The sequence below is a fragment of the Sparus aurata genome, chromosome 3, assembly GCF_900880675.1.
Source record: "Sparus aurata chromosome 3, fSpaAur1.1, whole genome shotgun sequence".
Taxonomy (NCBI): Eukaryota; Metazoa; Chordata; class Actinopteri; order Spariformes; family Sparidae; genus Sparus; species Sparus aurata.
This window is the reverse complement of record NC_044189.1, coordinates 7,891,683-7,906,221: the sequence shown is the minus strand read 5'-3', so window position 1 is coordinate 7,906,221 and position 14,539 is coordinate 7,891,683. Positions and strand designations below refer to the sequence as shown.

Below are 14,539 nucleotides of genomic sequence, written 5' to 3'. Positions count from 1 at the left end.
CCAGAATAGTCCCAATTAATATTTGTTGCAGATCTGGATAAAGGGACGCATCCAGTTACTTTCCTCACTTTCTATAAAATTGTGAGATACAGTAGGGCGTTTTTCATAATTTTTTCATTTGAAAGGTGTATTTATTTGACTGGTATCAGAGTGAGAGCAAAACAGGACCATGGCGGAGGTATGTTCTCTACCGAGCGCCATTCGTATTGTTTCTGTATTGACAGCCATCCATTTCAAGCATTGAGAGAGAAATCAGCAACATTTCTAGGATGATGCATTATTACCATCAACAGAAGACTTCTCCATCACATACTTTTTCATTTTTTATTCGTACATCTTAAGATTGTGTTTAATGTACAACTAGCAACTGGAAAGAAAGTCTATCATACTCCATCACATCCTGCTTTATAAAGAACGTTACCATACGTGTGTTGTGTGTTATGATTTATACATTAGGTGGTGGGGATGTAGTAAAAAGCTTTCTTTTACAATCAGCCTCATGTAGTCCGCCATAGTACCGCTTAGATTTCATATAAATGTGTGACTACATACACTTAAAGAAATACTGTTTGTACAGTAGATGCTTCTGACAATGTGGCTCATTAATGCATAATGGGTTCTCGTGTAAGTGCAAGACATGCTGTTGCGCGCAGAGTACTATATACAGTGCTGGTACCATGCTCTCTTTGTTTGTCATATCCAGTTGTTGTCGAGGAGAAGGTAAAACAGAGACTTGAGATACAGAGGAGTTTTTCCTCCTAGTTGTCTACATGCAGGTCAGAGGGTGGAAGGATGACTGCTGTCCACGGGAGAAGCCTGAAGACAAAGACAACACGGGTTAGGGATTTAATGGAAACTATTTGAAACCATGTTTTTATAGAAAATCCAGTTCATCATAAGCACTACACTGTTCATGATGGTTGGTTTATCCAATTACAGCTAAGTCTTTATGGTAGAGAGTTTATAGAATATAATAAATCCCAGACAAAACAGATAGAAGATCTGACAGATTCATCAATATGCTGCTGATATATCTAAGAGCTGTTATGAAACATCAGTCAGATAAAGAATCAGTGAGTCAGGCAGATTAGAACTGTCCCAAGGTATTAAATACAATTATTCTGTTAGGTAACGTATTTAGATATAAAGCTCAATCAAGAAAAAAATAATTGCCGATTACCTTTACGATGTGCCACAACACAATATAATGTGTATAAAAAATGTTTCACAGTACATTTTCTTTTAAATGAAATACTGGAATTATCTATTTAATTATTTGAACTACAGAAGGGATCCAATTAGTTTGAATTCAATGGTCTTCTTTTTTTTTTGTGTCCTTTTGTGAGGAAATATCAAACATCATCATGTGTTTATTTGTTCTTGCTAGGAATGCACAACATTTTATTGGTGTTAACTGGCCAATAATTAAATAGAGCAAATATTCTGAAACCAAATTGCTGTTATTGACTTCAGTGCGGCATCTCCACTCTCTGATACAGTAGGTGGTGGTTTGCACTTTTAAAAGTTGGTTTGTGAGAAGAAGAAGAAGAAGAAGACTTGAGAGTCAAAAGTCTGCACATTGGCTCAGAGAGGAGGAAAAATGTTTTATGTTAGAACTGGTCAACTAGGGACCCTGTTTACCTGATATCCAACAACAAACTGTATTTATTCAGTGTTTCTTATGAAAAACATGTCATTTAATGGTAGATGTCTCATGGTGGGATAATGCAGCTAAAATGTTTATTTTGTCTTCGAGATCACAACGTACCTGTGCTATTCTCCGACCTGCACTCCTGCGCAGTTGTCTTTACTTTCTGAGGCTATTGCTAAATATTCAGCATTTCTAGAGAGAGAGGAGAAAAAACAAGGCCAGGTTATCAAAAAGAAAAAAAAATACTTGGGCAGAATGAAATGGGTTGAAAAAATGCAAAACTTAAAACATCACTTCTATGGTTGTATGACAGGTCTTTGTTTCGTGACTTACAGGAGGGAGGTTTTGGTTTTGGTTTTGGTTTTTACTACGGAGGAGGATGACAAGACGGAAACATGACAGGTAGGCACAGGGAGCGTGACAAAGAGACACAAGTGAAAACACCAACACAATGGAAACACTGATCACCTTAAAAATAAGTACACAAGACGACTGAAGAGATGGGAGAGTTTTTAACCAAAGAGAGGACGTGACGAGGCACAGGGTAAAATTATAGGTGTGACTCCAGCGATAAAACATGAATAAAAGCGTGCAGTATTCATGGGGAAATACACACTTGTCAAGGCAAACTTTTCACACCAAAGGTTTGATTTTGAACACATCGGTGAGTTTGGGAATGAGGCACAGGGTCAGCAAAATTCAGCTGTGCGACACATTTGCTTCCAAAGGGTGAACTACTGTTGCTGGTGGGCTAACAAGCTAGAAAGCCAGGAAGATGCTAGTGCTAGTCAGTCCCAAATCACCAATTGCTACCTTTCCAGTGAGTTAGCTTGGTAACTCACTGGAAATTTCATCAGTTAGCCTGGTAACTTGCTGGCTAGCAGAACGAAAAGCTTACAACTTCATTTGAGAGATATATTAAGTGGTTTATGGTTAAATGACTGATGTAAGATCTGTGGTTTTTACAGGCTTAAGACATTTACATGTTTGGGTCTACGACATAAAATACGGCAGTAAAAACCTCACAATTACATTACTAAGCGTTCCCCAAAGGCTTTTTGTTGAGGGAACCTGGGCGATGCTAACTTCCACCACTCATACAATCGACTCCTGTCTCGAAGCTTTGTGTGAAAACCATTCATCTTTTGTGGAGCAGACAAAAGAGGGTTGACGAAAAGTGGAGCTATTAGGCGACTTCGCTTCTTCAGTTTGGAGTTTCTTTGGCTCTCCGTTTGCTCAAAGGTCAGAACTGTCAGGACAGCTTGCTGGTGGTCAAGTCCACCAAGTAAAGCTCTATGTGAGAGATTGACCCGGCTTGTTTCAAGCTTTGCATGCACGCAAGAGCCAAAGAGATATATCGATACAGTAAACTGACCTGCTCAGATAATATGGCAGTCGGTACTGAATCAACAATTTTAAGACATTATTATCCATAATGATGGTCGATATATCGTTACTGGATTATAGACTCAAATATCTGTGGAGGTATTTGTCTCCAGTACTTTGTTTGGGCTCTATGACACAAGAAAACCTTGAATCTCCAAATTCTGCTTTTCAACAACTGCGTTTTTAGCTTAACCATTCATCTTCGTCATTGAAAGAATCTTCACATCTATAAAGAAATAATCAAATGCTCTGTAACACTTTGAAAAAAGGTCAAAGCTGAATCATCATAACTGGAGGTACAAGGTTTTCACGTGTCATGAGCATGTGAGCATACAGATGTATGTAGTCAAAGTACTTACGCAGCTTCTCGTAACGCTTCCTCGCCGGCTGCTGATATTTTCCTGTAGCAGTAAATCATCTCTATGAGCAGCCAGACCTGAAGGCCGATGATGGACACGTACATCATGACCTCGGACACGATGGAAGCCGTTCCTCTGGTGGCTGAACACAGGAAGGAATCAATCAATCAATTTGTGGTCGGGGTGGAAGTGATATTGCGAAGCTAACTGAGGCCAAAAATTGCTTTTAGATAGTAGATCTCTCTGTAAACACTCTATCCACTCCGCTCGGTCACATGGGACTCACCACAGTCGGACTACATAGACAATCCATACTGAGTGCTTTTCAGTGGTGGAAATGCCTTTTCATTCACTCATTATGATCTGGACAAGCTCAAACATTTGTACCAAGGACTCCATTTTGTCAATTTATGCATTTTGGATGCACTGGATGGCTACTGGATACATTAAAAAAAAGTGTAAATGCATTCAGGACACCTTCAAGCGGATTTAAATTTGATTGTCAAAATTACGTCAAGACTCAAGTGGCGGTTTTCAAACCTGTTCAAATTGTATTTTACTCGGTCACAAGGTAATTTCACATTAAAAATCTGCCATCCATTAAATGCTTGCAGTTACAGAGTGACACAGTTGATTTCCTCGTACCTTTCCTCACCACGTTGAGGTGGACCACCTTGCTGACGATGGTGTTGTACTCATAGTTGGCGTAGAAGAGGATGCGGTGGAAGAAGCATTGGTAAGTGCCCGTGTCGTTGAGGGTGACGTTGAGCACGTAGATGGACCCGTCTTGGATGTCGTTGCTCCTCTTGCTCCCGTTCCAGTCCACGCGGTCCATGAAGTGGTCGTCGACTATGGTGGGGCCGTCCTCGTTGTAGGTATAGATCTGGAGCCCAGGAGACATTAAAGTTGATCAGATCTCATTACGTCTGCACATACAGTATAATCGATTCATCCAACTGATTCATTCAAAATGTTCTAATTCCAGCTCTTTAAATTTGAACAGTTTCTGTTTGTAGATTGAATATCTTTGGGTTGCGGACAAAACAAGACGTCCGAGGACGTCATCTCGGGCTTTGGTAAAACAAAGAACAACTAACAAAAAAAAAAAAATCCATTAATCAGGAAAATAATCGACAGAATCTGTACTGAAAATGATCATTACTTGCAGCCATATACGCTATGTATGTGCATTAGAGATTAGAGCACAATAAATACCGGACAGATAAATGATTGGCTTAACAGGTGCAGCATTTACAAACTCTGATACAGAAGAAGAAGAAGAAAAAGAAGAAGAAGCAGAAGAAGAAGATGAAGACAACCCTGTAACTTGTGGACTTAACTTATAATAACAATAAAAACACGTATACATAAAGAAGAAGGCAAAGACCCACAGTCCTGTCTACATCAGTGGAGCTGAGGTAGGGCAGGTGAAAAGTTTTAGGTTGCCTTTGAATTACCATCACTGAGAACCTATTTTGGTCCTCACACGTCACCATCCTGCTTAGAAAAGCACAGAAAAGGACTCCACTTCCTACGGGAACTGAGGAAGGCTAAAATCTGGAGCAAGATGTTGGTCAACTTTCTGACATCCTGATTGGAAACATCACAATCTAGCATGGTTCTTGCACGACACAGGAAAGGGAGGCTCCACAGCGGCTGATTAAAACTACACAGAACATCACTGGTACCATCTACAGAACATCAGAAGAAGGATAAAGACAACAACACACACCCAAGACACAGTCTGTTCACCCTGCTGCTGTCTGACAAATGATACAGAAGTATCCACTGCAGCTCCACTCGTCAGGCTGTGAGACTCCTGAACTCATGTAGCATGAATCAAGGACTAAATCTTGTTTTTACTTGTACATAAGCACAGTCAGAGGTTTCAGGGGAAAAGTTCTGTATTGTTTCCAAAAGCATCTGACTTTCTGTTGTTTGATTGAGTGATTTAAGTAGAGAATCAGCTTGAGGAGAAGACCTCAAATGTTTGGTAGGAATTTAGAAAGTTTCAGTTTCAGAAATAGAGAATAATGAAAACATCCTGCCTATTGTTGTTTTATTAAAAGAATTTTGGCGCTGGGGCGGCTGTAGCTCAGGTTGGCTAGTGATCGAAAAGTCGCTGGTTCAAAATCCCAGCTCTGGGCTGAGCTGAGCTGCATGTTGAAGTGTCCTTGAGCAAGATACTGAACCCCAAATTGCTCCTGATGTGCGGCTGGCACCTTGCACAGCGGCCTCTGCCATCAGTGAGGGCGCTGCGATGAGCTGGCCACTTGTCCAGGGTGTACCCTGCACTTGCCCAGAGACAGCTGGGATTGGCTCCAGCAAAAACCCAGCGTCCCCATAAAAAGGGATAAAGCGGTTGCAGACAATGGATTTTTTGGCGCATCTCCTGGCGTAACCCAAGGTAACCCTCTGTTTAATGTTACGACACTATGAGCCGGAGGTAATTCCCTCGGGCAAAGTCTGGGGAAATGAGGACTTACCGAAAGTGGCCATAAAGTGCTCCGTGAGAGAGCCCTCGAGCATTTCAACCCCAAATGCACCTCAGTCCTCAATCTTGTTGCTGTTCTGCCGGGACGTTTCTTTGTATCGGTTGAGAAATCACATGTGGGATTTTCTTTGGCTGCTATCCTGACTCAAATATACAACAACAGGAAGTCAACACAGCTGTGTGTCGTCCCTGGAGCTTCGAGGATCTCTCGCTGGTGTAAAATATCACAATCGATTCTATATGAGCCTCACAGTGACCTCCACGCTGGGAGGTATCATCCAATCGAGGGCGTAAGTGGGTGAGAGAGAGACAAAGGAAGGAACAGAGCTTGGCAGTGCAATATATGTACTTATATAAATAGATTGTGTCTGGAGGAATGCAGCCGAGGACAGATTTGATTCAAAGGATGCTTGCGCAACTACAATCTCCTCTGGAAGAACAAAACCCTTCCTGCACTCAGCAGCGTGCTGCGTCAGTTACATTTTGTGCTGACTTAAAAAAATCCACTCACATGAACAAAATCGGCTTCTCCTTTGGGTCTGAAGTACCACTCGACGGTGGCGGAACCATCCACCTCACTCCTCCTCTTGCAGGAGATGCAGCCCAGTTTGAATCCCTTGCCGGCCACCGCCTCTGTGTCAGAGTCCACCTCGGCACAGGCCCCATGACACTGGTACACTGTGAGCAAAATACAGACAAGAAATGATTACTGCCGGTTGACCTGATGAAGAAACACACCATTAAGGTGACAGGTAATGAGTGTGAACTCACCAAACAGGCTGCAGAGAAGAGAAAGGAGCAGAAGGTGCGACTCTGCCATGTCACCGGATGTTGGAGTCGCTTGCTGTTTTTGTGACGGACTTTAACACCAGCGCTCCGAGTGTGGAGCCCCGAGAGGTGACACTCAAAAACTAAGCACCTCCCAGTTTAAGATAAAGGAGTTCCCTTTTATTTATTTATCTTTTTACTTTAATAAGAGCGGAGCTTGTGTGTCAGTAAAGTGGAGGCGGATGTCATGTGTCTGGAGCTGAACACAAAGAGGCCTCCTCCACGGGTAAGCGCGTCTGATCTTTGGCTCAAGCCAGCAACAGTTTCCTGACGGTCACAAGAATTTATTGCCACGAATGTATTGCGATCCCCCCCCCCTTCATGTATCTCTCTCTATCCAGGCTTGGGGGCTTCCTTGCTCTTTTAATTATCAGGTAAGCATATGAAGCAAAACCCCCAAGATAAAGGTGGTGACTCTCACAGTGCTCCCCAGATGAAACACCCTGAGATTAGATTATTTTCTTGTTCCCTGAGGTCCCTAATGTGAGATGCACAGAGGGATCATTAGTGCTGCCTGGGGCCGCATGCTCTGTTGACAGCAGGTACACAACGGATGTTTAGATAAGGTGCAGCATGCCAGCTACAGACTGAACGTCTACGATACACTTAAAAACACACTGGTGCATATATAATTGATTTGCATGCTCCTGTGATAATCAAATGGCTACCTCTTACAGGCTACAGTACTTAATGTTTCTCCATGAAATCAAGTGCCTGTTCTGGATGGGATCACAGGCCTTCCTCCTCCCTCTGTCCAGGCTGAATCCTCTCCTCTGGAAAAATAAAAACACCGATTCCTGCGATGGAAACAAACAAAACAAAACAAAAAAACCCTCACCTATCTGATTCACCTAGCTCGTGGAAGAGACGCTTCGGTCGTGCGCGCATTGCAGATAAATGCGCGCACACGGCTACATAAAAGCCCGAGAGAGAGAAATATATTTATCTGTGTGAAACACGTCCTGCCGTCTCAGTTATGGATGCTGTCTTTTCTCCTACGCCACAGCAGCGGCGCCCCTGTCGCCCCGATCAGAGGATGCTGCAGATGCACTGCGGTAAAAAAAAAAAACGGCTCTGCGCGCGTGAGTGTGACCGAGCAACGGCCGCCTGCTTGTGACGACTCCACGAGTTCCTGCCGTTTATTTAAACCGACACGCTAGTTTAGCTTTATTCCTGAATGTTGCTACGAGGAGGGCTGGGTGGGTTGAGGGGGGGTTGCAGCACATTTGACGAAAGAACAGACCAAAAAAAAAAAAAAAAAAATGGTTTTACGGTTGATCTGATATTGTGGTGTACTGGCCCTTTAAGTGAATCCACAGGGGAGGGGGGGAGTCCAATGATGGCATCCTTCCTCACATAACTCCGGATCAGTCATTAATTAACAAATACATCCTCGTGCTATTGTTGAATCTAGCGTCTACAAAAAAAAAAAAAAAAATGAGCCCGACATTTTATGTTGTGCCATGAGGCCAGTGTGACGGCATTTTATAGTGATTAAAAAGCCACGTATTCACACCAAACACCCACTCGTGTTGTGCGCGAAGATGCTGATGCTGATTTGTCAACCAGCTAACAACAGCTACGCCTCCGGGCAAGCTGCTGTTAGCATTAATTAGCTTGCTTTTTTTTTTTACACAAACAAGCGAGGGTACATCGTGTCCGGAATTCACGATAATAATGTGGTGACGCAAATAGCAACAGCACGTACCGACAGCTCCAAGGTAAAGTAACTAAGCTAACGTTAGCTAGCTATCTAGTAGCGACTCCTGGTTAACTAGGTGCTGATGCAGGCATGCACCTTTTGGAACTTCCCTGAAAAAAACACTGGGAAGTGTTGATTGGTGCCATAACCAGAATTCATGTTTAGAATACTACGCTCAAAGACAGCCATTTAATATTATATGACGAGCTATGTTACCTAACGTATTACTTCGTGTCTTGAGAAGCCAACGTTAGCTAGCTTAGCGTGTTCTGGTTAGCCAGACGCTAACGCAGGCATGCACCATTTATAGCTTCCCAGACGAAAACACGGGGCCGTGTTGACAGGTGGCTATAACAAGAATAAATGTTTGTAATGCACATTTTAAACACAACTGTTTAATAGTTTATGACGAGCAATGCAAACTAACTTATTGCTACGTGTCTCGAGAAGCTAACTGTAGCTAGTAGAGTGATAGTTAGCTAACGTTATTGAGCATCAGGTGGAACTCGCTGCTTTCAATTTTTTATGCCTACGACAGGCTTTAAATGAAAATCTTTATCAACAATGAACCTGCTTATGTTTTTTTTTTATCTGATGTTAGGGCGGAAACGCTTATTCATGTGTATATACCTAATCAACTGACAGAGAGTGAACAGTAAGTAATAGAAAGTTGACATCTTGTGAAATGCAAATGTACCGACAACACATTGTCCCAGCTTCACAGTAAAGAGGATTTGCTTGTATTGTTTATATGATTTCATAGAGAACTAAGTATATCTTGGTAGGGCAAGTTTTAATCTGGAAAACAACCAATTAAATGATCGAGCTTTTTGAAATAATGACTTATTGGTACAAAGTATATAAGTCTTACTGTTCAAGTTGGTTTGTTCTGAGCAAGAGTAGCTGTTGACATAGGCATTATCAGGGCCGATATTCAGCTTTTTCTGATTGTCGGTATCGGACATTTTTCTGTCTGACTGGCAATAAAATAAACTCATTTAAAGATGTGCTACTTTGGCTCTGATGCACCATCTGTTCTTAAAATCTGTCCTTGGCAGAAAGGTTTCTCAAGTAATTTGACTTACAAAAGGTACTGAAGATGAGATGAAGTCATTTATACAATGCTAGGGAAAGGAAGTGTCACTGCTATGGTTGGGTGTCCGACTTAAATTTGACTCTACTTTTATGGCACCGACAGAATTACCTCAGTACTGTGGAGTATTGAAAAACGTCTTGTTGTGCCGTCCAAATTACAATTCTTAAGGAGCTGATCGTAAAGTGGTATCGTTCAGGAACTGGTATCAAAGTCAAGGTATCACTACAATTATCAATATTGATTGTTAATGATAGCCTGTCCTAGTCACAGCAGCAAAAGGAACAACCAGAACAGATGCATAATATAGACTACAAAGCTACAAAGTGTGTTGAGACACAAACATCACAAATAATTGATCACTTTTGCACTTAGTAATGCTTCAGTCTTTACTTTTGTGCAGCCATGGATCCGAGCTGCAGTGCTTCAGCTGCTCCTGCTGGTTTGACAGTCCAGGTGTGTTTCCCCGGTGCCCGTGCTGCGGTTCTGGACAATCTGAACCGCCAGCGGGAGGAGGGCCGGCTGTGTGACCTCTCCATCCAGGTGCAGGGTCAAGTGTTCAGGGCCCACCGCTGTGTGCTTGCTGCATCCTCGCCTTACTTTCATGACCAGGTAGGCCGGAGTACATCAGTGCCGTGTGTACAGATTAATATATTTGAAATAAGTTGTTTGTTGTTCACTTAACTGAACCCGTATTTTCATCCAGATGCCTAAAACTTTTAAGGATTTTTGTTCACATCTCTCCACAGGTGTTACTGAAGAATGTCACAACTGTTTCTCTACCTTCAGTTATGGATCCAGTGGCCTTCGAGAGTGTCCTGAGTTCTGCCTACACAGGCCAGCTGAGCATTGTGCACGATGACATTGTGAACTACGTCACTGTGGCCAGTTTCCTCCAAATGTGGCACATTGTGGACAAGTGCACCGAGATCCTGAAGAGGCCCCGGCCGTCGGCGGAAGTCATCCCCGGAGAAGCGGCTGTAGCGCACCATGGCACTACATCTCGCCAGCAGTCCCCGAGCAGCACAGACTGCTTATATCTGGAGACGGAGGGAAGAAGGAAGGAGAGGAAGCCTGATGCGTTACCCCCCTTAGCTACATGGAGACGGCCGCAGCAGTTTCCTAGATGGGGGCGTCCACGGGCCTCATCAGCTCAGCACTTAGCAGACTCTCAACTGGACACGCTCCCTGGATATGCGGATAGTGATTACACCAGCTGTGAGGAGGCATGGGTATCGAGCCAGGCCAAAACAAGCCAGTTTGTTCATGATGGACCAGGACATAATACCCGGAACCACGGGGGGTTCCCTGGTGGTGACGTGTTGAAGCAGAAAGTCAGGTTCCAACAGCGGGGAGCACCGGCGAACACTGATAGGCTGCTTGATAAGAATAGAGAGAGCGGGGACTGTGATGAGATGCGAGAGAGGAGGAAGAGTGAGAAGAGGGAGATTGAGGCCGATGAGGGAGTAGGAGAGGAGGTGATGGAGAAGAAGGAAGGCTTTGCACAAATAGGACACTGTGGTAAGACACAAAAGCCTCATTTTACTTTGAACACAAGTAATATGTCTCTGCCTAACAACATGACATGAAAGAAATGATTCATCTTAAGCAGACACACTCAAAGTTTTATGTAGAAAACTGAGATTAAAGTGCAAACTTTTGTCTAACATCCGACAACCAGAATGCCTTGAGTCCTGTGCCTCCCAGATTGCCTAAGTCGATCAGTTCAGCAAAAGATTCAAGTCACAGTCAAGAAAAAAATGTATGGGTGTTTATTTATTTTTTTGTCAAGGGAACCTCATGATTAGTTTGGAATGTTTGATCAACCTCATCACACCACATCACCTACTCCAAATCAGAGTGCTGTTTTCTTCTGAATAGGTCCAATCATGGCAACTTCTCTTCAAAGTCTGCATGCTTATGAGAGGAGGTTGATCAAATCTCACAAAGTAAAGCGATGTGGTTCCTTGATCAAAAGAAAAACACTGTTTCTCTGAGTTTTGAAGGAAAGAAGAAAGAATACATTTTTCTGAATAATATCCCTGACCCCCCATGACTGCAATGGCCCTGATATGCCCATGTATCTCTTTGTTCTGTGAATAGTCTAAACTAATAAGCTTTAGTTCTCTGCGTCTGATTTCATTCTATGTTTCTCCAACAGGCCTCCACCCAATTTCAAATGAGAGTGTAAGTCCCGGACAAATCACAGGGAAGCCCATTGTGGAGGAGTTGAAGGAGAAAGTTCAAAGAAGCTTGGTAGAAAGCGATCCCTCCTCAGGCCCGCCCAGTGTTCACGCTTGCACAACAGACGGAGGAGCTCCAGGTCCGTCCTGTCCGGTCTCAACCCGGCTGCAGTGGCAGATGGGTCCCTGGTCTCAACAAGAGCCGAGGCCTCAGGAGGGAGAGGCCGGCAGCTGCAGTAAAGACGAGGATGACGATGAGGAAGAGGATGCAGACTTTGAGGGTTTCACCGGAGGGACCTTCAGCAGAGACACGTATGACGAGATTGAAGATGGCACAGGGCAGGTGTCCCAGAGGCCTTTGGTGCCGGTGTCTCCTGACTTCACTGTGGCAGGCTCAGAAGTGAACTGGCCTTCCACCAGCGTGGGACAAGGTGGCTCACTGACTCCCACCTCAAATCGCAATTTGTCTCCATCCTCCGCTGCATTTCCACCACCCTGTTCACCCCCAACCCCATCTTCATCTTCCTCAGTCTCTCTCGCTGGCGCCCCCTACACGGGAAAAGTCCACTTCTGCCACTGTGGCAAAGCCTACACCCTGAAGAGCATGCGTGACCGGCACGTGAAGATGCAGCACCTCAATCTACGGCCCTTCGGCTGTCCTGTTTGCACAAAGTCCTTCAAGATGAAGCACCATCTAACCAAGCACCTTAAGACTCACGGGGGGCTGCGGCCCTACGAGTGCGGCCTGTGTGGGAAGAAAGTCATCTGGAGGGACAGCTTCCTCAGGCATCAGGCCCGATGTGAAAGACTCGCCTCCAGCTCTTCTGCTAACAGCAACAACGCAAGCACACCAGCAGCTGATATGGACGATGGCTACAGTTACGGATTTGAAGACGGGGAGGCTTTTCTCGCAGCGGGAGGACAAGTGAAAGTGGAAGAGGTGGATTTTCACGGGGAGATGGAGGACGGGATGGGCAGCCTGTTGGGCAGTGTGTCTGGGATTGTGGACCAGTTAAGAACTCAGTCACAAAATGTAGCCACCGGGAGTCATGTTTTTAAAGAGGAGGCGAGTGAAAGCTTTAGTGGAAATTAATGTGAAACAAATTTTTTCTACAGCACTTACCTTGCAACCCAATCACCAGAATCAGTGTTGCCAATTAATGTTTCTGCAAACCAGGGATATCTGGAAACTTTATATTCCTTAAGGTTCAGTTTTCTATTTTTATGTCGTGACAGTGCTGTGCTTATGATCTGGTTAGGTTTAGGCACAAAAAAACACTTGTTAAGGGTCAAGAAAACACAATGTTTTTTCTTAAAAAAAAACTATTTTTGTCACTGCAAACACGGCAGAAAATTGTCCCATAGTCTTCCTTAAGAATATCCAGTGGTGGCTTAGAAACCTACTGATATGACAGTCAGTCATATGCCTGAAATGTAAATGTGACATGACACATTTTATAGAAGTGTCAATATGGTATGAAGCCTATGACAAATGTGAACTTTGAAGTTGTTTGTAGAAATGTTAACTGCCAACATTTAATCCTGGTGCCTGGGACATAAATACATACGAGAAGGACGACGAATGTCATGATGACTTTAAAAGTCTACGGACTCAAATCATTGAAGGCTTCTTTGAGGAGCCACTTGTGTTTTACCTTTTGTATGTGCACTCTTTTTCATGTCATAGGTATTTTGGAGAGTAAAGTAACAATCACACGCTTCATTCAAGTGATCCTTTTTATTTTGTGCCGTGCCATGTAGCCTCTTGTTTAGTGATGCTGTACATCTGTAATGAGCAGTGTTGTGAATGTACTTCTGGAGCCCGAATGAAGTTAATTTTGCACATAAATTATTTACCATTGATCTGCATTAGGAAATAAATACTAAAGGTATAAAAGTGTTTTCTATGCCATATTGATGTCTCTTCACCACGTGTAAAGAAAAGGAATCTTGGTATATGCGGTAATAAAACATTTTGTTTTTATTCTCATTGATTATGGACTGTTGGGTTTTATTCTACAACACTGAGACCTCGTGGCTCATCGGAGAACATTCTTGGTTTTTCTCGGTCACTGAGGAATCTAAGCTCATTTAGACTCGCACACTGCGCATCATTCTAGAAAACCGCTCGGCTCAAACTGGATCACTGAACCGTACTTTTGCAGCACAATGTTGGAGCACCAGAGGTCTCTCTTGCTCAATGCTGTGGTAAAAGATCTCATTTTGCACACTGAATCCGGGGAAATGGACGCTGCAGTGTTTTCACGCTCAATTTGTTTGAAGACAGCATCCCTCGTCAGTCGTGGAAGACCTCTGAGCTAATATGGACTGTCGTTTGATGTATTCAGATGCATTTAGTGGACAGCCTTGAGAGATTTCCATCTAAATGCAAACATGTGCCTGTGACAACAAAGGGGTACGCCGACAAAGCAGTGCGACAAGACCAAATGTAACCTGTCGTATTCAGACACAATACAGGGAATTGCACAACTGTTCAGAAGAACAAATGCTTAAAGTACATTTGTTTTTATATTTCCTGTTACTTGACATGTGAATGACCAGTGCTGGTGTAGAGACGACCCACGGTGGCTCCTTCACTGTATGTGAATGCTAAAATGTGTCTGGCACAGAGAACATTACCTCTCATCTCACCTTCATGCGATTTTAACGATTAAACAATTATCGTGGGAACATGAGAGAGAGAAAGAGATGATGTGGTTTGCTAATCGTGGTGTTAGGCCAGTTGTCCTTGAGAAGTTCTATCTCGGCGTTGGTTCTGATGATGAGAAACATTGTTTTTCCCAACCTCTGATTATCTTTTAAGTGTGTGATTATACGTAGGA

The 14,539-nt window shown here is 43.4% G+C and overlaps 2 protein-coding genes across 3 annotated transcripts; one reads left to right on the top strand and one right to left on the bottom strand.

Annotated features, from left to right (window-relative positions):
* Positions 1-310: 310 nt before the first annotated feature.
* On the bottom strand, positions 311-7,953 carry scn1bb (sodium channel, voltage-gated, type I, beta b). Its single transcript, XM_030411011.1, has 6 exons — positions 6,662-7,953; positions 6,402-6,568; positions 4,042-4,279; positions 3,397-3,538; positions 1,769-1,843; positions 311-816 (listed from the first exon to the last, which is right to left on the bottom strand). The coding sequence occupies exons 1-5, from the start codon at positions 6,708-6,710 to the stop codon at positions 1,774-1,776; spliced, it is 666 nt and encodes a 221-aa protein (XP_030266871.1). The 5' UTR covers positions 6,711-7,953; the 3' UTR covers positions 311-816; positions 1,769-1,773.
* A 73-nt stretch (positions 7,954-8,026) lies between these two features.
* Positions 8,027-13,690, top strand: zbtb22a (zinc finger and BTB domain containing 22a). 2 transcript variants are annotated; one of them, XM_030410904.1, is made up of 4 exons: positions 8,027-8,439; positions 9,917-10,125; positions 10,263-11,034; positions 11,675-13,690. In XM_030410904.1, the coding sequence occupies exons 2-4, from the start codon at positions 9,919-9,921 to the stop codon at positions 12,787-12,789; spliced, it is 2,094 nt and encodes a 697-aa protein (XP_030266764.1). In that variant the 5' UTR covers positions 8,027-8,439; positions 9,917-9,918; the 3' UTR covers positions 12,790-13,690. The 2 variants fall into 2 exon arrangements, with proteins under 2 accessions (XP_030266764.1, XP_030266768.1); XM_030410908.1 differs by lacking the exon at positions 8,027-8,439 and adding an exon at positions 8,458-8,764.
* Positions 13,691-14,539: the final 849 nt, after the last annotated feature.

Excerpts from the sequence above, each read along its gene's own strand:
- scn1bb (XM_030411011.1), bottom strand. The coding sequence starts at position 6,710 with ATGGCAGAGTCGCACCTTCTGCTCCTTTCTCTTCTCTGCAGCCTGTTT. Across the intron at positions 4,280-6,401 it reads GAGAAGCCGATTTTGTTCAT|ATCTATACCTACAACGAGGA; the intron begins GTGAGTGGATTT and ends CCTGGGCTCCAG. Across the intron at positions 1,844-3,396 it reads GAAGCGTTACGAGAAGCTGC|AAATGCTGAATATTTAGCAA; the intron begins GTAAGTACTTTG and ends CTCTCTCTCTAG.
- zbtb22a (XM_030410904.1), top strand. The coding sequence starts at position 9,919 with ATGGATCCGAGCTGCAGTGCTTCAGCTGCTCCTGCTGGTTTGACAGTC. Across the intron at positions 10,126-10,262 it reads CGCCTTACTTTCATGACCAG|GTGTTACTGAAGAATGTCAC; the intron begins GTAGGCCGGAGT and ends ATCTCTCCACAG. Across the intron at positions 11,035-11,674 it reads TGCACAAATAGGACACTGTG|GCCTCCACCCAATTTCAAAT; the intron begins GTAAGACACAAA and ends TTTCTCCAACAG.